The 26,833-nt window shown below is 34.5% G+C and overlaps 1 protein-coding gene across 1 annotated transcript in view; it reads right to left on the reverse strand.

Annotated features, from left to right (window-relative positions):
• LOC123655307 (forkhead box protein O) overlaps nt 1–26,833 on the reverse strand; it is a 90,687-nt gene that overhangs the window by 13,610 nt on the left and 50,244 nt on the right. The window contains exons 3-6 of the mRNA XM_045591118.1: nt 3,253–3,435; nt 2,063–2,163; nt 883–1,128; nt 290–489 (exon numbers count right to left, since the gene is read on the reverse strand). Coding sequence (XP_045447074.1) covers nt 290–489; nt 883–1,128; nt 2,063–2,163; nt 3,253–3,435 — 730 coding nt within the window. The remainder of the gene's footprint in view (nt 1–289; nt 490–882; nt 1,129–2,062; nt 2,164–3,252; nt 3,436–26,833) is intronic.

Below are 26,833 nucleotides of genomic sequence, written 5' to 3' on the forward strand. Positions count from 1 at the left end.
CTGAGCAATTTTACTATAGATGTGAAAAAGTAATCGGTTTTTACAACAATGTTTAAGTAAAAACAAAAATTGGTCAGTCAAAATATATTCCTAATATTTCACTCGAAATGGACGTTAAAAAAAGTCAGCAGAAAATTTCAACGAAATAATCGTTTTTTATTATTGCAAACTGCTTTACTTTTTGTGTCGGGCTACTCCAGATTTTCAGCAGGATATTTCCTGCTGTGCCGTTGTTTAGTAAGTGGATTACAATAATAAATGAATTGCGATACGTATGCTTAGTTCTTACCCGTTTGCATGATATCAGCGGGATCAGCTGGTGGAGGCGGTCTGACGAAGTGGTCGAGCGCGTGTTGGTGCGGGTGTGCGGGTTGTGCGGGGTGCGCTGGGTACAGTGACGCGCACGCGCAGCCGCCGTGCGAGTGTCGCGGACACGCGTACGAGTAGCGATAGCTCCCCGCTGACGACGATGACGTCGTTGGAACGTACCTGACATTTTAAATCAAATTAACTCTCTTTCGAGTAATGTTGAAATTCACATTGTGTTTGTACTCTAACAATAATCCCGATTTCAATTAAAATCGATATAGAATATATATAATTAGGAATTACTCAAAAACTACTCAGATATCAGCAAGATTGAACAGACGAATATTGTACAGAAACAGATTTTGGATAAAAAAAAAGAATAATCCTAATCGTTACACCCAGTAAAAAGTTGTGACTGATGACTTTTTTTATACATACTTTATATCCTAACATAAATCTAGAAAAGCATCTAAACAGCATCTCGTTTTGTTCAAATTAAACTACTTAAATATATTGGCATCTATTTGAAAATAAATTTAACCTAGCTCAAGCTCATAAATTTCAAAATCTTACGTATTAAGAAAGGGGTCTGTTCCGTGAAGTTTCATCGAGTCGGCGAGAGTTCCTGCTAGATCTTGATCTTGAGAGTAATCGGCTGTAGAATAATCACTGGTCGAAGCAAAATCGCCTGCAGGGATATAATCTGATGGCCATTCTGGTTCCGAGGTTATTAAGGAAGGTATCGGAGACATCCGTCCGCAGGATGACGCGTTGGATGAAGCCCGCTGACGAAAGTCCGGTGATAACTGAAAACTGTTGCTACGCAAAGCGAACAAGCGTCAAAAAAAATGTATTCCACAAATATCGATATGAAAAGGCCCTGAAAGTGTTTATATTTTGAATAAATAACGTTTCTACAAAGGGGCAAAAGATATATCGATGCTTGTGTAGCAAATAATTAAAATTTGTAGCAGGAAAAGTAACTGATCTAAGACCTAGTTGTATCTAAAAATAATACGTATAAAATACAATAGACAGCATGCAATCCTAATGCCTTCATCGAGGTCCGCTAACATGATTGCCAAATGAAGCGATCATCATAACGTAATGGTCGGAAAGGAAATATTTCATTAGTGCAAAATATGACAGAATATAGTTTTATAAAGCTTTACGGACTGCTTCTTCAAACGAGGACATTGAGCAAAAAAATGTCCTATATAAATATCGATAACGTTCCTAATTTTGACATATATTCGGCAATAAAAATGTTTAATATTGGAAAGAATGACGAGATTAAGACTCCATATAACTCATCATCTAATGGTTGTGAATGATTTAAAACCTTTTATCACAAAGTAGCAGTAGTTCCTATAACTCAATTTTATGAGCGTGGTCAACGCTACGTTATGTCAAGCGGTAGTTTTTATTGTGTGTAAAAACAACCGCTGGGTTAAGTGAATTCTGTACGCGAGCCATACATTATTATTTGGATCACTGTAGATGCTAAAGGCAATGAAAAATTTTGACAGAATGCACAATATAACTTGTACAGGAAAATTATTATATCTTTAATTTCGAATTAGTACGACGGTCAAGTCCTTTAACATAACTGGCATACTGCCATATTTCACCCCTTTATGTTTACACATCTGTGAAAACACTTGAAGCAACTAGTCTAGGCTTTTAAAATTACTATCATTTAAAAAATATATTCTATGAAATGGTGATATTAACGTATGTTTTTATTATTTACCTGTGTATTGGAGAATTAGGAAAAATGTCGAGACTTTCGGATATTGAACTACTAGGGCTTGGTGTGGCGTCTGGGGCAACTCCATTTTTCAATGCATCAGGCTGTACAAAAACAAAAATTTAACTAAATATTTTTTTTGTGTATTTAAAACACATATAAAATTCCTAATAGTAAAAATGTAGGTAAAGCTTTAGATTAGGTAAAACCGAATTTCGGGACCGTGGGGGGATGGGGGGGGAGAGGGTGGGGAACGCTACCCCTGGTACCACTGTCACACCTCGGAACCCCATGGTTATGGAGATATCCATGGTTAAAGTTTTGAGGTTAGAAGAAGAATTTCGAAAGTTAGAGGAACGCTTGGCTCCGGCGCTACGGGAAGTGCAGCCCTTCCGCCCTTGCATGCGAAAGCACGCTCACTCATGCTCCGTTCCGCAGCGGAGGCTGGTCGCCTTCGGCGACCAGCCTCAGCCGCTCCTCTACGCATTCGTTCGCGCGCTTTCGCACGGCGGGCGAGGGCTGCCCTCCCTTCGCGCCTCCGCGGCACAAAAAAAAACACTCTAGGGGTAGGACAGACCAAGACCACGTGGACAGTGGGGTGCTCCGATTCGGTTTTGGGTATTTTTCGAATTTCTAAACCTATATTCTAGCACGCAATGTTACTAATTTTATTAGAATATTATGTCTGACGCGTTATTTTGTTTAAAAGTGTCGATTTGTCACACAATGCAAACAGTACGAGCTCAAAGGTATTATAATAGCTTTAAATTCTTCTTCTAACCTCAAAACTTTAACCATGGATATCTCCATAACCATGGGGTTTTGAGGTATGACAGTGTTACCTTGTATAGATTCCCCTACACCCTCCACCCTCCACACCCAAAAACCCCATAATTCGGTTTTTTTTGTACAGAGCATGAGTGAGCGTGCTTTCGCACGCAAGGGCTGCACTTCCCGTAGCGCCGGAGCCAAGCGTTCCTCTAACTTTCGAAATTCTTCTTCTAACCTCAAAACTTTAACCATGGATATCTCCATAACCATGGGGTTCCGAGGTGTGACAGTGGTACCAGGGGGTAGCGTTTCCCACCCTCTCCCCCCCCATCCCCCCACGGTCCCGAAATTCGGTTTTACCTAATCTAGATCTTAGCCAAAATGTATAGTATGTATGTGTATGTAGCCATTAAAAAACGTACCTTCTTTTTAATTCTGCCTCGTCTTTTCTCTGCCTTGGACGTCTCCATTGACGAGGTACGCCTCCTCATTGCTTTGCCAGGCTTCGCATCCGGATTGATCATCCACCAAGATGACTTGCCCGTGCCCTCATTCTGGACCCGCATAAACCGGTTGTGGAGAGACAGGTTATGCCGAATCGAGTTCTGCAACAGAGTAAAAATCATTGTTATACTTGTTCTGAAATACGGACGTCAAAATCGTCGAGCACTAATATTAAATGTCCAATAAAAAGTTTCAAGGTTTCAAGTTTCAAACTCATATATGGATATCGCTTTTATTGACCACAAAAAATCTATTTTAATTCCAACTCAAAGTTAGTGCAATAACGTGTCCTATCTCACACCGGTAATAAAATCTCACAACTTTTTCCGTTGAAGGAATAAAAGCAACCACAGCAACGAATGAAGTTTAGCAATAAAAGAGCCCATAAATTATTTTTGCGTGCCCTGTAAGAACTGCCACTTTCTCTTGTTTCTTTCATCCCGATGTATGTAAATGGATTTTTCCACTAAATCATAAAACCGCTAAAAAGTGGTCTGTAAAATGACGAATATTTTACCGTTTTTACGGGCAATTTAACAAGAATGTTATCTAGTCGAAGCTCTTGGTGGAATATTGGTATGCATAAATTATCTTACATACGCATACACCCGCACTATATATTCTCATAAAAATCTTTGTTAAACAATTTCACTTAACTCATACATTATATATTCATGGAAATCTAATCTTTGCTCCGTACATTCATATTTTACATATTATTTCAAAACTAGATCCGTAGCTTATTATTTATACTGCTGTCTTTGTCTAAGGAAAATTTTATATTCAACGAAACCACGATCCGACTTTTAAACGAGCCGTATCAATAGTATGGGGCCGTGGCTTTTCGAATAATAACGACAGTTATAACCGGCATCACGCAATCGACTATATTTAAGCGTTGACCGTTATATTGATAAGACGAAATGTATTTCTGCATTCAATTACAAATAATGTACAACAATTGGACTCGTACATAAATCCACTAAATGTGGACAAGTCGAGCGATTTATCAAGCGTAAAAACGCGCGCAACAAATGGCCTGTCGAGTCTCTGATGGATTTGTCGCCAGAAGCCCTTACCAAGAATTCCACTACTATAATTGGGACGTTTGAATACAAGTTTTCGCAAAACTTGTAACAAGGGTGACTGATTTTACAGACATGCTAACAACGCACTAATATATTTTCGTCTTTTTTTTATGTCACTAGGTCGGCAAACAAGCGTACGGCTCACCTGATGGTAAGCGATTACCGTAGCTTATAGACACCTGCAACACCAGAAGCATCGCAAGCGCGTTGCCGACCCAATCCCCAATCCCCCCAGGAGCTCTTGTCACCTTACTCACAATCAGGAACACAATACTGTTTGAAAACAATATTATTTTGCTGTGATCTTCTGTAAGGTCGAGGTACCACCCCAGTCGGGCTGCTCCATATTTTGAGCAGGAAATTCCTGCTGTGCCCTACCTCAGTTAGGAGATATCTCCTTTCCAACAAAAAAGGAATTATCTAAATCTGTTTGATATTTCGAGTGTATATATATATATATATATATATGTGTGTGTGTGTGTGTGTGTGTGTGTGTGTGTGTTTTTTTTAATAATTGAATATTGTGATAAAGTTATTTAGAATTAAAAGCTATTGATTAAATTTTCGCTTTTAATAAAGGTGTTTATTAAGATAAAACTAGAGAATAAAAATTCGTTCAATGATATATTTAGCGACATTCATCTAAAGACGCAGACAAGATTCGTGCGAAATCGTACTTAGAATTTCGTGTACGATAGGATCTTTGGCGCCACAGCGACCCTTATGGGGTGAATTAACCGTCTCCGTCGACGTCCCCTTTAATGCTCCAGCAACTTAAATTTTGTCGAATTTCCATGCTATAATATCGTGTTACGCAATCTTCAAAATCAATGGCTTATGATTTCCGTGGTTTACTATAATGATAATTTCCGAAAGTTGACGAGACCTTTATACGTCATAAAACTATATCGGTGCCGTATTTATTAGACATACATCTACATTTATTTCAAATACATATAGTTTTATTAATTAGATTTTTTTAAAATGAAACTTCTTTTGGCGCATGAGGGTAAAATTTTATGGATGAAACGGCAACATTTTGATGAAACAGCAACAGCAACGACGAAAAAATAGTCAAATAACTACGCGCTATCAAAGATTACTCAAAAAGCAGTTATCAGATCTCGATGAAATTTAAATGTGACCACATGATAAACATCAGCTTTCGAATAAATTAAAAATTATCAATATCGGTACACCCAGTAAAAAGTTATTGCGGATTTTCGAGAGTTTCCCTCGATTTCTCTGGGATTCCATCATCAGATCCTGGTTTCCTTATCATGGTACAAAACTAAGGATATTTCCTTTCCAACAAAAAAAGAATTATCAAAATCGGTACATCCAGTAGAAAGTTATGCGGTATATATAATACAACGTAGGTCGACGAAAAAAGCGTCAAGTAAAAACGCATTATTAGATATAACTCGAAAAGTAGTAGTTAGATCTCAACTACTTTTCGATTTTAGATCAGTTATTCAGTTGTTAGATCTCATTAAATAAATTTAAATGGGACCAAATGATACACATCACCTTTCGATTAAAAAAAAATTGTCGAAATCAGTCCACCCAGTCAAAAGTCAGAACTTTTAGTTAACTAACAGAAGTAACATACACAAAAAAAAATACAGTCGAATTGAGAACCTCCAAAGTCGGTTAAAAATACAATATTACTTATCAAAGAAAATACATTTAGATGATTAATTAAAAGTAAACTTTACTAAGATCTTTTGTTTGATATGACAAATGCAGCTATAAATTAAATAAACATTTTAAAAAATCTAAAGAAATTTTATTTCAAGGTTCTTTATTCATAACAAGTGGTACATATATTTAACCTTGGAGCGGGAATATTTTATTAAAGAAACGTGGAAACAGAATGGACTGAACGATTGTGTATTGAATTATTCAATACTACGCCACACTATGGCTGCACAGATTACAGACCTTCAAAATACATTATAATATATATGTATCATGTGGGTGTCGTAAGAGGCGACTAAGGGATAACACAGTTCCAATACCACCTTGGAACTTATAAAGCCGACCGATGGTGGGATAACCATCCAACTGCTGACTTTGAAATACACAGGCAGAAGACAGGCAGCAGCGTCTTGGGTGCGACAAAGCCAGCCCTGCGGTCACCAACCCGCCTGCCCAGCGTGGTGACTATGGGCAACACATATGAGTTCGCGCTATTTTTGGCGCGAACTTATGGAAGCCTATGTCCAACAGTGGACTGCAATAGGCTGAAATTATGATGATGATGATGATATATGTACATATAGCGCACTTTATACGTTTTACGTATGTATGTATATTTTATTATTATTTCCTATTTATATATTTTAGTATTATTTTCTTTTTTATATAACTATGTCGGCAAACAAGCGTACGACTCACCTGATGGTAAGTGATTACCGTAGCTTATAGACGTCTACAACACCAGAAGCATTTCAAGCGCGTTGCCGACCCTATCCCCAGTCCTCCCCCCAGGATTATTTTCCTGTGGTCTTCTGTAAGTTCGAGGTACTACCCCAGTTGGGCTGCTTCATATTTTGAGCAGGATATTTCCTGTTGTGCCCTACCTCAGTTGTATATGTATGTTTCAGATTAATTTTCATTAATTTTTTTCTTAAATAATATTAACTTTAAAAAAAATATTCCCTAATAATTAAAAAACATGTTATATTTTTTTATTAGTAATATTTTTTATAAAACTAAATCTAACATAATGTACCTACAGTAGGCAGTAGATACATTTTATATAAATAAATATATAAGTAGGATGTATGCGTTGTAGCTGAAAATGCGTCAGATTCAAATGAATGCGCATACAAAAATTGAATACATTCATAAACTGAATAGAATATAGAACGTGCAATGTGATTTACTTCGTTTAATGTGATAGGATGAGTGTCTAACGTCTCACTGTTTTAAAAGAACTATAACCAAATAGCGAAAGTAATAGGTAAAATATTTGATGAACCAACTCACTATATCATTTCTCTTGAATGAATAAATGTAAATACATGAATAAAGTTATTTTTTTAATAACCGCTCTGGTATAGTGACGCGTGTAAACACCGACAGCTTGCGAGATCGATTCCCGCTCGCAATGGATATATGTACTTGTGTGTCTCCCCATCGTGCCTCGGAGAGCACGTTAAGCTGTCGGTCCCGGTTGCTACCGTAGATATTTGATAGCGACCGTCAGTCATAGTAGGGAATATATCCGTCAACTCGCAGTGGAGCAGCGTGGTGGATTAAATTACAATCCTTATCCTACATGGAGAAAGCGGTCTATGCCCAGCAATGGATGTTACAAGCTGAATCGTAAGTTAATTTTTAAACTTTGCACTGAATAAATTTTAATTAAGGAAAATCAAGACTATTCTAATAATTTTAGAGTGTGAAATGAAACAATAAATAATTCAAATCAGAGAATCACGATAACACAATAGAGGGGAGCAAAGAGGAGGCAGTCAGTCGTGACACCATTGAAAATTCGGAAGAAAATCCACCGGCGTGTCAACCGACACTGACAAATTTAATTATTCAACTTACCGAAACGTTAGCAAGATGACTTTTCTAAAAGACGATAACTAAGTATAAATAAATTCACTTAGATCTACCACCGCAGGAAAGTTTAACTTAATAAAACATTGAAATTTTCGTAATTTGATTGAATTGAGGTCGGAATCTGTGGCGGCATGATTTGAATACGTCATTTCGAATCATTTCACAATATATATATATATATATATATATATATATATATATATATATATACATAATTCATTTTTTCAAAACACTTGCCGTACCGTGATGATAACTAATCTTCTGAGTTAATTGAAAATTATTTTATTCACTCAGAAGATTAGTTATCACATTTATTTTAAGCAGAAATTAATACACGCTTATTATAAAATATTTATTGTCTTGAACTAATTAATAATATATACTAGTGGTCGCTTAGTGGTCGAAAGTCGACCATAATTTAACCACAGATTTTAACAATAAACAAAAGAATATATGTGTATATGCATGTGTGTGTCAATGTATTTTTTAAGTATGATTAAAAAAAAAACATCTCTATATAAACTATAACTGCAAAATTTGATAACCCTCCGTCTTCGTTAATTTCATAAAAAGGGGTACAAACTTTTTGCTTCACGTATTAATATACAGATTATAATATATTCTATTATTAGTTTTTAAGGTAGCTAAATAAAATGCGAACTCATGGGTTTTAATATAAAATGTAAATATGGTTTTTTACTTTTTAACACGTTTATTAGACAGTTTTTTTTTTTAAATTAAATAGTGTAATTTTAATTTAATGAACATGTTAAATTATTTTTTCATGATTGTGTGTAATATTACAAATGTGCATTATAAATAATGTATAGGAATTAGGAACGTTATTTGTTATAACCGAAACCTTTATACTAGTATAAAAAGATTCCATTGATTATAATGATTTGTATTTTAGACAGGAAATATTAAAATACATAGTTAATTCTGATATTAAAGTTAGGTCCGATATTAATTTAATAAAATAATAGTGCATAAATAATAACGAATAAAACCTAATCCTTTATCATTTTATATATTAATTTTGAATGTACAAATACTGATCTGAGTTTGATATTAAAATAAACGTTTAAGATTTACTAAACGAGCAATACTAATTGCTAAAGCAATAAAAAGAAAATTAAGTCTATGAGCTCAGCAGGAACGGTCGCGTTGTTGGCGAGTGCCCAGATCTAATTCTGACAGTCGCCGCTCTTGACCCCACCTAAGATATTTCGCAGTGTTCCAATAAGTTTTATAATTAAAATTATAGAATCCTTAATTTGTTTCCTCAAATATTATGTAATAGCCCTTTCTATATATCCGTCGTGGGCAGATACTTTTGGCCTTATCATCAATCCTCTCAAATCTCAATGTATAATTTTTGGCAGTAGCAGTCTGAGATGCAAAATTTATTGGAATTCAATACCAAAGGTTCAGCTATCTAGTGTTACAATCACTTATTCTATCTAATAAAGTGAAAAATTTAGGTCTAATAATGGTTTGTAATATGACCTGGGTGGCTCATATCAATGAGGTTAGCAAACGTATGCATTACGCTTTCAACTCTCTCAAGCTCCTTCAATTCTTTTTCCCCTTTTCAACCAAAGTTATGCCTGCGCAATCGCTTCTTCACTTACTATACTTGACTACGCTGATGTGTGCTACTTAGATGCGAATGCGGAGCAACTGAACAAACTAGAGCGTCTTCAAAATCTCGCTAATCGCTTTATTTTGGCTTACTTAAGTATGACCACATATCAAACTTTCGTGCTCAACTTAAATGGCTCCCAATCCGCCTTCGCCGTGATATGCACATCCTGTCGTTCCTCTACAGAATACTCCACGATCCTAATTCTCCTGCATACCTGCGTTCTCGTTTCCAAATGCTCCATTCTCCCACACGTCTTCGGCGGTCTTGCATCAACTACAATGCTCGACATACCGAAGAGCAACACCAAATTCCGCTTGCATTCTTTTTCGGTATATGGTGCATCGCTCTGGAATAAACTTCCTAAATATTAGTCTTAGTCCTTATAGTCCCTTAGTCCTTCTATCTATACCTTCAAAAAGAAGCTGAACCCACACCTCCTCGCTCAAATTAATCCGTAAATATCTGTTCATTAATTTTTACTTTTATTGTGTATTGTATAATATGTATATTATATGTGTATTTTATATAGATATATATGTAATATTTATGTGTCTGTGTGTGTGTGTGTGTGTGTGTGTGTGTGTGTATATATATATATTGTATTATGTTATAAATATTATTTAATTAGCTTTTTATTTTCAAGAATCTGTATATTATCTACAATACTGCACTTTCTTAGCCTGCTATGTAACATTAATTCTCACTATCACAGGTTGGCTGGAAGAGATCTCTTCTAGAGATAAGTCCACCGTTGCTAACTAAATTTGTATATAAATATGTGAACAAAAATTTAAGTGCAATAAAGAATATATATTTACTTCATTTATATTAATTCTCACTTTGAACTGTTCAGTACCAGCTTTTTAAGGTGATGTTTAATTTAAAGTTTTTAAAATATTAAAATAGCATACATTAAATTGCATTAGGAAAAGCTTTTTGGAACATTCTTTCTATTGAATGAACAAATAATGACTGAATAAAAATTCTTTAGTAAGATTCATCGTTACTGAATGACGATGGAGAATTAACACATTTCATTTTCGTCGTAATAACTATCGAAGCCTAAGTGATGACGAAAAATTTTTAAAACGGAGGGGAGTCCTATTTTTTGTGAAGCGAAACGCAAACACCTTTTCAATCCTTCAATGGGCTCGAAGAGATGGTGGGAAGAGCGCGACCAACTAGCGGTAGCAGTTTCTTAATGGTATTGTATAAGACAGAAAAAATATCGGGATCTTAGTACAATGCCAGTGCGAACGATGTTTGCATGGAACAAGATTAATCGTCCGTTCAGGCGAAGTATTCGCGGCCGCCACCTTCGGCGGTTCCACAAAAATTAATCATTTTAATACGACATTGTAAGTCCTTCTGCTACGCGAAAACTGCTCGCTTATAAAATTACAATTAGTCCACCAATAGACTTGACAAATTATGCACAAAATTTTAAAAGATTTGCAAAGTGCTTTTTCTACCTTTTTTAATTTTTCATTCAAATTTAGTCGATTTAATCAAATTATTATATCACGGGTAACTATCAGACATAGGAGGGCATTGAAAAGAATTACACAAAGCTCTCAGAAAGTGCGATGTTATCTCGGCTGTCGTTTCCATAAACTTAATGGCGAAGTATCACAAAACTTACATATCGCCGTTATAACAACCTAACTTGGCATATTTGTTACTCCCTCAGTCAGCATATTCGCGTCGAATGACCGCCAATTTATGTGAAAACTTCCACACCGGTTGGAACATGACCTATCTATAAGTTTTTACTCGTCAAATAAGTCATGCTATCTGTACTGAGAAATTTCTAAGGTAAATATGCCAGGTTAAAGTTTTCGCGTGAAAGTTTATGGTTTCGAAAAGCTATGTGTCAATTCACCGATTGAAATATGGCGACAGATTTTTGTGGAATGGGTGGCAGGCGACGCCAATGTTTCCGCATTCGGTGACGTGATGCATCGTGTGAGTTCGCATTTAAATTCAGGAGTGTTCGTATTTCAAACGTCACTTTTGTAGTATATTCTAAAAAAAACGTTCGGTAAATTTTATCTGGACAAGATTGTAGAACCTGACAAGTAATTGACGTGCGCCATGATAGAGTTAAGGTCGATCACCTCGTTATTCGTTCGATTCGTGTTCGAACTCCCCATTGATCTCCTATTGCGCCTATAGAAACAAAAAGGAATATGAGCAATGAATGAAATACATTAGTCTTAATAAATTAAGTGAGGTAGTCGTGCTTTCAAGAACGACAAGAGGATAAGTAAAATTTTCCTCTTAGAGGATTGAGACCTATAAATTAATAAGAGTAACGTTACCATTATTAGTAAGTTTTCTCGTTCGAAACATGTTCCATTTGTAATAAAACCCTGAACAAACATCGTAATCTTAGTGACACTATCTCGTATTACCAATTTAAGTCTAAATTGTTCAATTACAAATTATCTCGCGGTTTCCGTTCCTTAACTGCTGAATATTAGCAACGTTTATAATCAATAATATAAGAATTTATTTAGTTCCAAATACATTGTAACAAAATAATGAGCACTAAAAACCCATATTGACAATGAGTCGTATCTAGGGTAAAATAAGGGGAAACCCTTAATTGATGTCATTTACCTCTTACGCTTTACACTAGAGTAACCACGTTAAGTAAACGTGCTACTATACATAACGACTGTGCGTAGGATGAAAATCATGTCCCGAAGTCCGAAAACACTTGGTATAAGCACATCTCTATAGCCTATTCAAATATTTTTCATTGGGATCAAACCCATGACCACGAGCGCATCCACCAGTTACTCTGATCAGTGCACCACCTCGTGGTTACTCCATAAATTTTATACTAATTCTGCTTTTTTTTCTCTATACAAATCACGTGTGTTTTAGTCATAGATAACTAAAAAACTGCCGTAACACACATTACAGTAACTTATAAAAACCATCGGAGTAAGAATATATGTGCCTCGTCGACTTGTGAACTTAATCATTTTATACATATTTGCACATGTTGAAATGTAGGATCTGTGTCGTTAGGTAGGCGTCCGCGCGTCGCGTCGGCAGGTATGTCGGTGGCGCCACATGGGCTTCTGCCAGATTAATGGATCATTGCCCCCCCACCCCACCACCCGGAGATGCGAAACTACTGTTCGACGACATACCTCCTTCCTCCGTGAAATATATATGGTCTCCCACTTAACACTCTACAAATGCGAAATCTACATTCAGAGCGAATTGATAATAAAACATTGACCCACTAAAGCGATAACAAATCGGACGACGCGACCTTCAATCTCAACAAGTAGCAAACTTACATTTATGCTCGATAAAACACTTGGAAATGACGCCTCGTAAATCACGAAGACATCGAAAGTTAGCCGCCGAGCACTTAAAGTTTAACGGACAATAATAACTGACGATGAAAAAAAGATACGGGCTTCGACTGAGAATAAAAAGTAATGTGGCTATAGTGTTCGAGAAGGGCTATGTTAGCGAGCGCGTAAGTTTTGAGGGATGCCGTAATGAGGCTCGCGGGACAATCGATAAATTTGAATGTTCTCCGGCGCCGCCCAGCAACTTGCAACTTTTTTCGGTAGCGGGGAAAGCGCGCCACCGCGACGCCACTCCGTAATGCCAGTTCAGTACTTGAAGCGGACAGACGCTATATCTAGTTAGTCAAGTATTAAAATTAAATAATTTATTGATGAGCTATGAAAATGTTAATTTTATGCATACTTTAAGTACCTACCCTTGAAATATAAGTAATACAGAACATGAGATACTTTTTAGTAAAAAAAATTCAATGCGAGCGTAACCGCGGGTAAAAGCTAGTAAAGAATAAAATTAAAAACTATATTAACATAAACATTACTTAAAGGCTATACATATATTAATGTGAGAGTTCCTTGTTATATTTTTTATTAGTTTTAAGAAACGAAATAATATCTTAATACGATATTGAGCTATATTTTAGTATGCAATATCCTTAGCTCTAAGCAGGTAAGGTAGTAGAACGCGAAGTGATAATCTTAAAAGTTAGATTGACATAGTTCTGTCATATAAAACGGTCACAAAGTTACAATGTAAAGCAGGAATGTAGCGACTGATTTAGTGGTATTGATAATATAACTGAGTATATGCGTGTAATGCTAATCTCTATTCTCATTTTTTTTTCATTTTTATTAACCGACTTCAAAAAAGGATAAGGTTACTCAATTCGACCGTATATTTTTCGAATTTACATTCGTAATAAAAAACAAACTACATTAATACGAGTATTTCACCGAATGCTATTATATGTTTTGTTATAGTCACTCGTTCAGTATATACCTTTTGTTTTTGCATTTAGGTATCATTTTCTTTATTATTCTATGTCCTCAAGGCAATAGATTTATAAAGATCTCGATTCAGCCTGTTACATCCACCGATGTGCGTAGGCCTCTTTCTCCATGTAAGAGAAGAATTGGAACTTACTCCACCACGCTGCACAATTGCGAGTTGGCGGATATATTCCCTACTATAAGTAACGATTGCTATTAGGTCTTTATGATAACAACCGGGACTGACTTAACGTGCTCTCCTAGGAATGGTGGGGAGATCTACAAGACAGACATCTAATCTAGAAATACACATTTGTACAAATCCAAATAACCATCCCGAACGGGTATCCGTCGGGACAATCATCCGTTGGGACGGCAAATCGTCGGTGTTTAAGCGCATACACGGCCCATGCACCTGCACCTCCTACTACACCAGAGCGGTTTTTATATATAAAGATAGATTATATTTATTTCTAATGAAACAATTAAAAGATTTTAAAATCCTTCCCGTTTTCTTTCCAGTTTAAACAAAACAAATTTTATGCCTTTTTAACCGCAATTCTTAATGAATTTGAATTTATTCTATTTTTTACACTTTATTATTATTGTTTAAGATTTACTGCTGAATGTTTTGTAAATGTCTGTTAAATATTATGTATTAAATCAGTTTCACGTTTCATTTCTTGATACTCAGTTGGCGACAATAATTTAGCTAATTTTTTTTTTGCAAGAAAAGAAGTAGCCCAAATGCCACAGGCCCTTTCAGCTTTTATTCCAGTCTAGTGATTCCAAGTTTCCGTTTACCTTTCTCTTTAGTAAGCTTCACTTAACACCAATTAGAACTGTAATTATAAACAGCTTTTTAATTTTTTTAAAAATCGTAGTTACTCATGTAATTTGACTGGGCTTGGATTAGTAAACATATAATAAAAAATAAATTTTAACGGAAGCAATGTTTTTTTCAAAACGTACTATATCTATACATATGGGCTTTTAGTTTCATATACTTTAAAAATTTGTGAATATTTAAATTGATCATTCTAAATATGCAAGATTTTGCGACTAAATAACAGGAAACATTATTTCTATTACTAAAAGATTACATCAATTTAGATGAACAAGGGTAAACTTAGAAGTACGATCTTAAATAGAGGTAGAAAACTTAGCACTCACAATAAATTAAAACTTCCCTTCAAAGAAGAATGGATTAAAAGTAGTTCGTAAAGTGTGGCCCTGGGAGCGAGGAAACTTTCAATTTTTATGACAAATTCAATTAGGAAAATATGTGCGTCTCTCTCACGCGTACAATACAGCTTCATGTTAGAAAGAGTACCGACATGTCTGTAGTAGTAGAAGGTAAGCCTTTTATGGCAAACTTTCGGTTGTAATTTATAAATGCATCTGACTACTCACTAAAGTCGCATTAGCTTCCACTGAAATTATAATTTATAACAATTTAGTAAATTGTGATGGCACATAGTTCGAATTATTACTTACTGGAAATATTTGTCCTTATTACGAGACAAACTTTTTTTCATTTATATTCTTCTAGCTATACGAAATACTTCAGTTTTTGAATGATAAAAGTGTAATGTAACTACATATTAAAATTACTGAGATATTAGACAAACAATATCACTCTAATGACTAAGAACTGTTTTTTTTTAGTTTTGCGAGAATATGCGATTGAGTTTGACGAAAATAATAGAAAGATTAGATTGAAGGATCAATATAATATGATTACATTGTTACTAAAACAATACTTAAGAAAATATTAAGAGATAAATTGTTCATTAAATTGCATTTTTATTAATACTTTAGTGTTACTAGTACAGCTCCATTGCTATACTTTAGTACAATATTTCATTACTATACTTTAGTATTGTAATGGAGCTTTTTATGTCGTAAGGTCTAAGTTACAGAAAAAAAATTAAGAAAATGTTTTCAGATATTGTTTGAAAAGTGCATACCTACTGTCACCATTCGATCTTAAAACAGTTCTAAAAATCTTTGAAATACAATTGAGCATTACAAACATTGTATAGGTAGGTAGGTGTGCGTTGTCTACAAATCTAAAAAGAACGAAGGACGGCGAGTCCAGTACTGAAATACCAAATCCCATTATCGATAGAGATCTCGCGACATCGGTGGACAATAAAACGGTACCATCATATCTAAAACTTTGTTCCATAATGAAGCGTATGGGGCGAATGGTTTACGACAGACGCCGGCGAATCTTTATTGGTAGCGCACCAATTTAGATAAAAGGAAAGAGCTTTCTCTCTGAAACATCAGAGATAGCAGTCTTAACTATCGCCAAGTTAGCGGTAGTTAATCCGGTGGGTTCGCAGATAAATCAACAGTCGAAAGCGATAAATTCGGACCGCTCACGGTAATAGGTGAAAACTATTAGGTCCGAGGGTAATTTAGGTGCTGCGCCGAAAAAATATGAAGGCAACCATGGGTAAGGTGCGAACTGGGTTCATTACCTGAGTAATTGGAGAGCTCGAGCGGGAATCGAAATAGTTTTTCTTTTCTTATTGATCGTTTATACTATTGTGAAAACGAAAGAAATATATGCTGTAAGTAAATATAAAAAGAAGTATCTTTGAATTACATTTGAATATGTCCTGAAATATCGAAGGTGATACGAGCTTATTTAATGATTTACTCGATATATAATAGTTTCTACGCAAATGACTATTTGACCTAATTACATTACTATTTTTGTTTTTCCTACTTTAATTTTTTTAAACATTTTACGGTCGGACACATCTCTTTAGACGAACACATTTATAAGTAATAAGAAAAAACTGTCTCAATAATAATTCTCTAGAAGTTTTTTATTCACAACTCCACGAGAAATAGGCTAAAAACATCGATAAATTCAATTGCCCGGATTGAAATACGGAAAAATCATGAAAATTAACTTGTCCAAGGCGATACTAAAAAGGGAAGCGAGAATATAACAATACAGGGGAGATTTTTTTTTTTTTTTACAGAATCGAACACTACTACAAACAGTTACAGAAATTGAATGATTATTTTAAATTCGAATTCATATATATTTTTTTATGTTCACTCTGTAGTTTCAGATATGTTTAAATAGTAGTTATCTAAAATAAAAAGAGACGATATAAACCTAAACAAATAAATAAAATTGGAGTGTATATTTGTAATAATATAATAACCGCTTTTTTAAATGCATATAGATGTATACACTGTACATATAATAAAATAACATCTTTTACGATTTTTGTCTGTCTGTCTGTCGGCAGTCTGAAACGGCTGTACCGATTTTGACGGGACTTTCACTGGCAGATAGCTGATAAGGAGTAACTTAGGCTAATTTAATTTTAGAAATGTATTTATTTTATTACTCTGCGAACTGAAAAATAACTTTTTTTATAAAATCCACGCAGACGAAGTAGCGGGCACAGCTAGTGTACTAAATATAAACTCGAATCTGAAATTACTAGTACTTACGTATTTTGATAGATATTCAATTTACAACAATACTAACTACAATTATATATTTTCATATATACATGTATATACAATTATATATTATATATATATATATATATATATATATAATTGTATTTGCTCGCAAACGAAAAAAACCGACTTCAATTACATCAACAAGAAATACAACGTCGGTAGACAAAAAAATAGTCAAATAAATACGTGTTATCAAAGATAACTCAAAAAGTTGTAATTAGATTTCGACGAAATTTAAATGTAATCACATGATAAACATCAGCTTTCGATTAAATTAAAAATCATCAAAATCGGTACACCCAGGAAAAAGTTATGCGGTATAATACAACGTAGGTCGACGAAAAAATAGTCAAGTAAAAACGCATTATTAGATATAACTCGAAAAGTAGTTGTTCGATCTCAAATAAATTTTAGTGGGACCAAACGACATGCAACATCTTTCGATTAAAAATATTTATCGAAATCGGTCCACCCAGTCAAAAGTTCTGAAGTAACATACATTAAAAAAAATACAGTCAAATTGAGAACCTCCTCCTTTTTTGGAAGTCGGTTAAAAAACTACAGAAATGTTACATGATTATGAAATACATTTAACATTAATACCTAATAATTGTCAAAGCGTCGATTCACTACCGGTTATCAGTTGTAATTACCACTCGCTGATTCAAGAGAAAACAAAGAATCAAATATAGTCGGCAATTTTCGGACGCCATCGTTATAAAGGCGAGTCTTGCTAGATTCGAGTAAATTCCATTCATTCGGTTCACAAGTTCAGACTTCAGTCTATGTTTGGCGCGGTGTCGGCGACGGACGCGGACGTTAATTTGTTGTAGACGTAAAAAAATTCCATTTCCTACAAATATTATCATTTATTATGATTGATATTCAATTAAATTTAGATTTTATAATTAAGTATTACGAATGTACACATAACTGTGTAACGTTGAATAAAGCGTTTGCATTAAATTTACGTAACAAGTACGTTTTCAATGTATATGACCTTGTTAATATGATTTAATTCAAAATGAAGTAAATTTATTGTCAGATAGGTTCTGTTGTTGAAACAATAAATGTGTATGTATTATTAATTGTCTTCACTTTATTACATTGCATGACCCAAAATAACATTTGTATTTAAGAATAAAAAGATTATAAGAAGCAATATCGTGTAATGAAATTGCATAATCCAGTTAGATCAAAGTGGACTTAGCCAAATCGACGTCTCCTTTCTTAGCTTGTTATCTCATATCCTAAAAGTTTAAAACGCAGAAGCCATCGAAACGGGAACTTATTAACTCGATGTGATTGCCGCGCGGAAAATGCTCCACGGTAAAATGTTACAGGGAGGTAAAACTTCGACAAACTACAAAAAGAAACCGAATAAAGTTTAAAAAGAACGCTAAATGCAGACAGTACTTAAATAACGATGAAGGTAAGATCACGCGAATTTGCGACGCTCATTTTAAATTTTAAATCTTTTAAGTTACGGTACGGTATATTCGATTTTAGTTTTTACGTAAGTTTAACTTAAATATTTTACTTAAACTTTTCATTTTATTCGTTTTCAATAAATACATCACAGAACTTATTTAAATGATGAGTACAAACTGCAAGATACTTTCTATCCTTTTATGTAACAAAATTTTATAAATTATTTTAAGAATTATAACATGAAGGACAAATATATATTTAATTCACACTAATATATACATAATAGTTAATAAGCTCAAACATATAAAAAGTGGATTACAGTATTAACTTCTAGTTTAAGTTCAATAGGTAGAATCCTATGTCGGGGTTCTGGAAATACATGACATAATTAAATGAAAGGGCTCAGACCACGACAAACGCTTGTACCTATGCCTCTTGTATGCTGGCCCATCAAACAGTGAAAATGACCAAAGCTCAAACCCGTCGTTCTATAACATTAGATGTTATAACATCATCATCATCATCATTATTTCAGCCTATCACAGTCCACTGCTGGATATAGGCCTCCACAAATTCACGCCAAAAATGGCGTGAACTCGTGTTTTTTGCCCATAGTCACCACGTTGGGCAGGCGGATTGGTGACCGCAGGGCTGGTTTTGACGCGCCGAAGACGCTGCTGCCCGTCTCCGGCCTTTGAAATCAAAGCCAGCAGTTAGATAGCTATCCCGCCATCGGTCGGCTTTTTAAGTTCCAAGGTGGTAGTGGAACTGTGTTATCCCTTAGTCGCCTCTTACGACACCCACGGGAAGCTATATTCTTTGCTACCGTAGTCACAGAGCGAGTGTTATATACATGCAAAAAAATTAAAATATTTTAATATGTAATTATTTAGTCGATTACTTTGTTTTCATAAACATTATAACATTAAATATTATATTATTTTGTATTTAAAACATTTTGTACATAAGATGATTAATATACATGTGATAATCGTGATTGTTTCATAGTATTAAACATTAGTTCATAAGTATTAAACTTACATTAAAAAAATTTAGAACGGTAAATAAAAAATGAATTTTAGACAATGGTAAAGTATTTATTAACAATTTTGAATGGACCCGTGTAATTTATACATCATATAATTACATACATCATACATTTCATACGGATTATTTCGTGCTAGATAGTCTAATAAATTAAAAAAAAAAAACCTCCCAAATACCGTAAAATTTTATGCAAATTGCGCTCATTTCGTACACTACATGATGCATGAGTGCATCAGTTAACATAAATATATGTTAATTGTTAAAATTATCCGTATTCGTCGGTCGATCTCAAAGCTAACCGACGTCACCACATTCACTATGAATTATTTACATATCAAATCGCCACTTATATGTGACACACCTAAAATTTTAAAGAGGTGATCTTTAATACGTATAATTATAATATTATGTATAAGCTAAAAATTCCGTATTGTCCTTAGGATATTCGATAATAATTTGATATTATGACAGAAAAGCTGCTTGATGAAAAAGGCAAGGGTATTTTCAATATCTACGTCTAATTTGTCAATGTTTCTAGATGAAGATAACACTTATACCTAACAATTAAAATATGTATATGTTTAGCATTATGCTATAATTTGACCATAAATTGATTCCCGCCGATTTTTGTATAAAAATCTCGTGTCACGATGTTTATCCGGGCTAATCTTCGAAACTACTGGACCAATTTTAATGAAATATTGATCAGACATGATCACACAACTTTCTCCAACTAGGCAATAAGTTATTTAAATATATATATATATATATATATATATATATATATATATATATATATATAATTATTGTATTAACGAAATAAGGCAGTAGTATGAATATATAATTGTAAGATATTTATTTATTCCATACGTAGAAGTTTACGTAGCTCCTGACACAAGTAAGCCATACAAAATTGGTAGCAAAATTCATCGAGCCGGTTCGAATTAGGAACGAACGACCTTGACTTGTCTAACGTGTGCTCACTAACGAAAATAAAATTTTAATTAATATTCTGTATTGGATTTTCTTATGACAATAACAGCCTGTTTCAGCAGTTGTGGTTAAAGTGTATCCTGCAAATAAGTAACGATTAGAATTTAACAGCAGGAGGTAGAATAGACCATCAGGATCTGTTTCACCTCAGTTGAGATTTTAGAAATATCTCAAATACAAAGGATTTTGTCTCAAACACAATGAATGTTGGATATCATCATCCGTCAAATAGCGTTATCCACGACTGGTGAAACAGGCACTAGGTATTCGATATTTTATACTAATTTTAAAACACATAATCATATTACAATCAAATTAACTTCAGATTGAAGTTGGTGATATTTTTGTTTGAGTTATAATTATGTATTTTAACACTACTTAGTACAAATACGTAATAGCAATCGTTATACAATTACTGTTTATAAAAGTATCCTTCGTTTTCTAAATTTACAGTTATAATTTAGAAGAAAATATTTTGAATATGTAATGAGCGATTAATAGAATTAACGTTATTTTATGTAACGGTAAAAAGGACCATTTTATAGTTGAGATACTTACTTAGCAATTTATCGTGAAGGCGAACGCTGCTATGAAACCTGTTCAACAACCAGTCTCATAATTGACCAATAATTCTTTCAAGGTAACTTGAGGCGCCTAATCCGACCTGTCTTATTAATATAAAAACGAAAATGAAGTATATCGTTCGTTTTTTTTATTAATTACTATAATTTGTCATTAAAGATAACACATTTAATATGGTTCAGGATCCTGGTTCTATGGTCACTCAAAAAGAACCAGGAAACTAAATTTCAGTCCCGATTCTTTCGGTAGTTACGGGAATTTTATTTCAATAACGCAATTTATACTAATGCGAACAAGAAATGCAAACTGGTGGGTAATGAGATTACTAACGTGTCCTGAAGAAAAGGCTGCTATAGTTACAACATGACGGTGGAACTATGTGAACGAGTTCTTCAGAAAGTTCGCTTTTGTATAAATAGTAAAAATTAATGTAGAATCAACGTCTCCACGGAAAGATGAAAGAATGCCTAAATGTCATTAACGACATTACGAGCTGCCAGCCGTTAATGGAATCTAGGAGTTGGAGTTTATATTGGACGACTGCTGCAAACAATATACCACATAGGGACGGAACTGTGAAGAAGCTAATGTGATAATGCGAAACATCTTTTGTACCTATTCCCTGTACCCTGAGCATTTTAGCAGCCAGATTCCGATTATCATCACACCTCCGATAACGAACTCTTTCGTAATATAAGCTTCAAGGATCAAGAAATTCGGAGCTACAATAAAACAGAATTTCTAACTTGTGTCTTTGGTTACTAGAGTATATGATACTACGAAGAGATTGTATAATGGTTTTTCAAAAGTGTTTTGCCAGACCCGATCGGAGGCCTATTAGATATTAATCCGATTGCCATAACTTCTCCGTTACCTTTAATAGCGATTGCTTGACGGCGTCAATCTCAGTTAAACCGTACGGTACTACATCTCCTTTGTCAAGATATCAAAAGGCAAAGGTCACTAGGTAAGCCTCACGATATATCTAACATATAAAATTCTCGTGTTGCGGTGTTTGTAGTTAAGAGGAAAGGGTACCGGCTCTTTCTCCATACAAACGTAGTCGACTGTTTTCTCCCTGGATAATGACACTAAATCAAATATTTTTGTGACACAGACCTTTTGCTGACATGACCATGCCCCTATGTTTTGATTTTTTTTCATATTCTTATTATCATAGGAAGTAGGAGACTTCAAAAACTGGAAATATTGCATAATTTTTTGTACATTTTCGGACACTTATTAAAAAAATATATGCATATTTTCAAAAAAATGAGAACATAGGGGCATAGCCGAAGGCTTCTTATTTTGTAAAAAAAAAAAAAAAAAAAAATATTGCATGTTTTGAGGAGAAAACAGTCGACTACGAAACACTGTTTTGGTCAAAAATTATCTACCTAAAACGGTCTGAGCTGCAGTTGTCCCTTTCTTGCTTTTTGGGGGATAGGTCTGGGGGAGGGAAGGGTCAAAGCAATACCTATATACGTCAGCGAAGTGATGCCTCATAGTCGATTATTATATCGATACACTAGTGATATAATTTTTAGTCGATATTTTCTAAAATTCGTATTAACAAAATTAAATAATTTCTCTTTTATAACTACAATAAAACCGTATTTGTACATGCGGTTTTTATTGTAACACTGTGCAAACCTGGGCTAACGAAGGGTTTCGCTAACAAATAACAATGATAATTATGGTAAATAACTGTGTTGTTTGTTTTTGGTATCAAATTAAAGGGCTCAATACAAGGATTTCAAAAAAGTATATTATGATTATTATTACCGTAATACTAATAAAAATACAATAAGAAAGTTTAAAAAATTAGGACTCTGCTCTTTCCCATGCCTATGCCAAGCAAGCTGCGAGCCGCGCTTCTTCCTCGCCTCCTAGGCGAAAATCAACTTCGGGGTTTACTCTTTCCAATATATTTTTTTTTATCAATTTCGGAATACTCTGTAAAAAGTTATGCATGGTCAAAAATAAAAAAAAAATATAGGTACGTGGCGACTTTAGAACCTCCTGTTTTTTTTTATCGGTAAAAATTGCTTAGTTGTTATCTTGACATTACTGAGGAGCAGATTGTTAAACTTGATCGAATCTACCTATGCGATTCGTATTTGAACTTCGCAAATAGAATCATATTTCTGAATTGCGTAAAAAATTCAAGTGTCACCAGTGGCGTAGCATACTTTGGATACCCTGCATCAAAATTAGTGGGGGGTGGCAAATGAAGGGTAAAGATTTCTCACAAAAAATGCTGCCATTAAATTAAAATAAATATTTATTGATTATAAGTTATTACTTCCTCCTGCCTAGCCTGCTGTAACTGTTCTTGTTCCATCGAAGTCCTTAGGTAATTTTTTATCAATTTTAGTTTTGAAAAATATCAAGTTAAACCTCCGGAAAACTGGATGTAAGGTTATTACATTTTATCAGCAATAATTCCACGAGTTTCTTAATGGAATGAATGTTTTAAATTTCAGATTTTAAGCTAATTTAAAGAGCTTGTAGTTCCAAGCTGGAGAGTTATCAGCCTTGACCTGCAACAATAGATGCGGGGGATCGTTCGCTTCAGCCTGTAAGGCTAATACTATTAGTGAATTCCTATGAATCTCCCGGATCTATATGCTCAACGCTGCCTCCAGATCTTACAGGTAGTAAATCGCTAGGGCAAAGTTCAAACACTAGCAGAATTGGCGAGAGACTATTGGGCTTTCCAATTGGAACCCGTGCCTTTTGTCTCTTACAAAAGCTGTCGAAGGTAACTTTTTTTAGTCTACACTTCCATCATTGCGCGAACCTGAAGGCTCTCTGGTACACTATGCGAAAAAGTAAGCGAAAATTCTTTGCACTCTTTTTGTGTCGAATTCAACTCTTGACGATGAGGGAAAAGCACCATCGAGCATTCCACGGTGCGAGCACGCGATGCGTAATGTGCACTATGAGCAGTGTCGTTTGTCGTTTTCTGCATTCTTTCGACGTCAAGAAGTCTAGTGGTGCTAATTGTATCCACCAGTGGTTTACAACCAATTCTTTCCGCGTACATTCAAACTGTGGAATAACCTTGCTAAAATTTTGGGATTTTCAAGCGAGTTCGAGTGTCTACATCTTTTCTCTTAAAGGCCATGGGCGACGGTAGCCGTTATATATCAGATGGCTTCGTCTGCTTGTGTGCCCCATTCTTATATAAAAAAATAATAATTCATTGTTCATAATGATTAACTGAATCCCGAAATAAACGATACAGAATGTTATCAACTATTGGGCGCACGCTTAACTCGGATAAAAGGGGATTGCTTTTCAGACTTCAGTCATTTCTGAAGTGAAAACTCTATAGGTATCTATGACATTTTTTTCATTCTTTTTTCCAGGAATCACAAGATTAAGTGACATTGTGGATAACATTTTACTAATTTTTGCTTACACACCTTAGATAGGGGGCCCCGTATCATTGATACGGCTGATACGGCAGTAGTTACGCCCTGAGTGGCACCCAATTCCCTTCTGCAGGAATACACATATTCTCAACTTAGTTTATTCTTTTTAACCCTGTTGTACCTGCTTATCTAAAGCGACGATTTCTTAGTGATACCCATGAACGCAGTCTTCGTTCTGAGGAAAGCTTACTTCTTGAATTTCCCTCTCACTCCTCTTTCTTTTATACTAAATCTTTCACTGTTCAAGCATCTCGACTTAGGAATTCTATAGACGTGTAAAATCGGTTTCTATTTTTTACCGACTTCCAAAAAAGGAGGAAGTTCTCAATTCAACTGAATTTTTTAATGTATGTTACTTCAGAACTTTTGACTGAGTGAACCGATTTCAACAAAAAAAATTTCATCAAAAGGTGTGTGGTGGTGTGTGTCATTTGGTCCCACTTAAATTTATTTGAGATCTAACAACAACTTTTCGAGTTATATCTAATAATACGTTTTTACTTGACTTTTTTTTTGTCGACCTACGTTGTATTGTACCGCATAACTTTTTACTGGGTGTACCGATTTTGATGATTTTTAATTTAATCGAAAGCTAGTGTTTATCGTGTAGTAATATTTAAATTTCATCGACATCTGATAACAACTTTTTGAGTAATCTTTAATAACGCGTATTTACTTGACTATATTTTCGTCTACCTTTGTCGTATTACATGTAGATGTAATTGAAGTCGGTTTTTTTTTTCGTTTGCGAGCAAGTCGAAATCGGTCCACCCACACAAAAGTTCTGAAGTAACATATATACAAAAAAAAAAATACAGTCGAATTGAGAACCTCCTCTTTTTGGAAGTCGGTTAAAAAACGGAGCGGAGATGGCGCGGGGCGCGGTAGCGGTATGCAGCGCTACAGAAACATTTTATTCAAATACCTGTTTTTGAAAAGTCTCTCCGGTACCCTTTCCTCTTAAACTCCTCCGAAACGGCTTGACCGATTCTCATGAAATTTTGTGTGCATATTGGGTAGGTCTGAGAATCGAACAACATCTATTTTCATCCCACCAAATGTTAAGGGTAGTCTATCCCTAATTTTTTTTTTTAATTTTTAGATAAAATATTTATTTTTTATTTTATTATGATTTGGCGTTGAAAAATACATACAACCCTAAATTTTCACCCTTCTACCACCAACCCTTATTTTTTAATAACGTTTAGCGGCAAGACAACCTTTGCCGAGTCAGCTAGTCATAAATTTATCTGAGTAGTTTACTTCTCGTAAAACCTAGAGGTAACATTACTTCTCTTTCTAGAAACCTATTTTAAGGATAATAGATCCCTTGTAACCGTTGCCACTGCAATAAAATGATAGACATGAAAAATTCATGACGGTATCTGTGCAGATGATGCTTACTAATTTTTGACCTATTTATTACCTACTACTAAACACGAGAACAGAAAAACAAGAAAATGTCGATGAGAAGGCTGAGTGAAGTCTTTTGAATTCAATTTTTTTTGCAAAGTAGCTTAAAATTTCACGACTACTATTTCAATAGTTAATTGGTGTACACATTTAGATAATAATACTTATTTTTTATAGCAAAAACTAAAAAGAACTGAAAATGCCGAAAGAACCGGAAAATTCCAGTTCCATTTAGACTAAGTACCGAAAATCCCGATTCTCAAAAACAGACCGGTCCTGGGAACCCTAATGTTTACCCTTTCATTTAATATAGATACCTATACTATACTCGTATAATTCATGATATTATCGACGATTAAAATATTTTAAGCATTTGAAACGTGAGTGCAAAACTCCACCAATACGTAAACAAAGCAGAGTTACGAATAAACAGGTTCCGCCGACGGTTATATTTA

This window comes from Melitaea cinxia, chromosome 7, assembly GCF_905220565.1.
Source record: "Melitaea cinxia chromosome 7, ilMelCinx1.1, whole genome shotgun sequence".
NCBI classification, from domain to species: Eukaryota; Metazoa; Arthropoda; class Insecta; order Lepidoptera; family Nymphalidae; genus Melitaea; species Melitaea cinxia.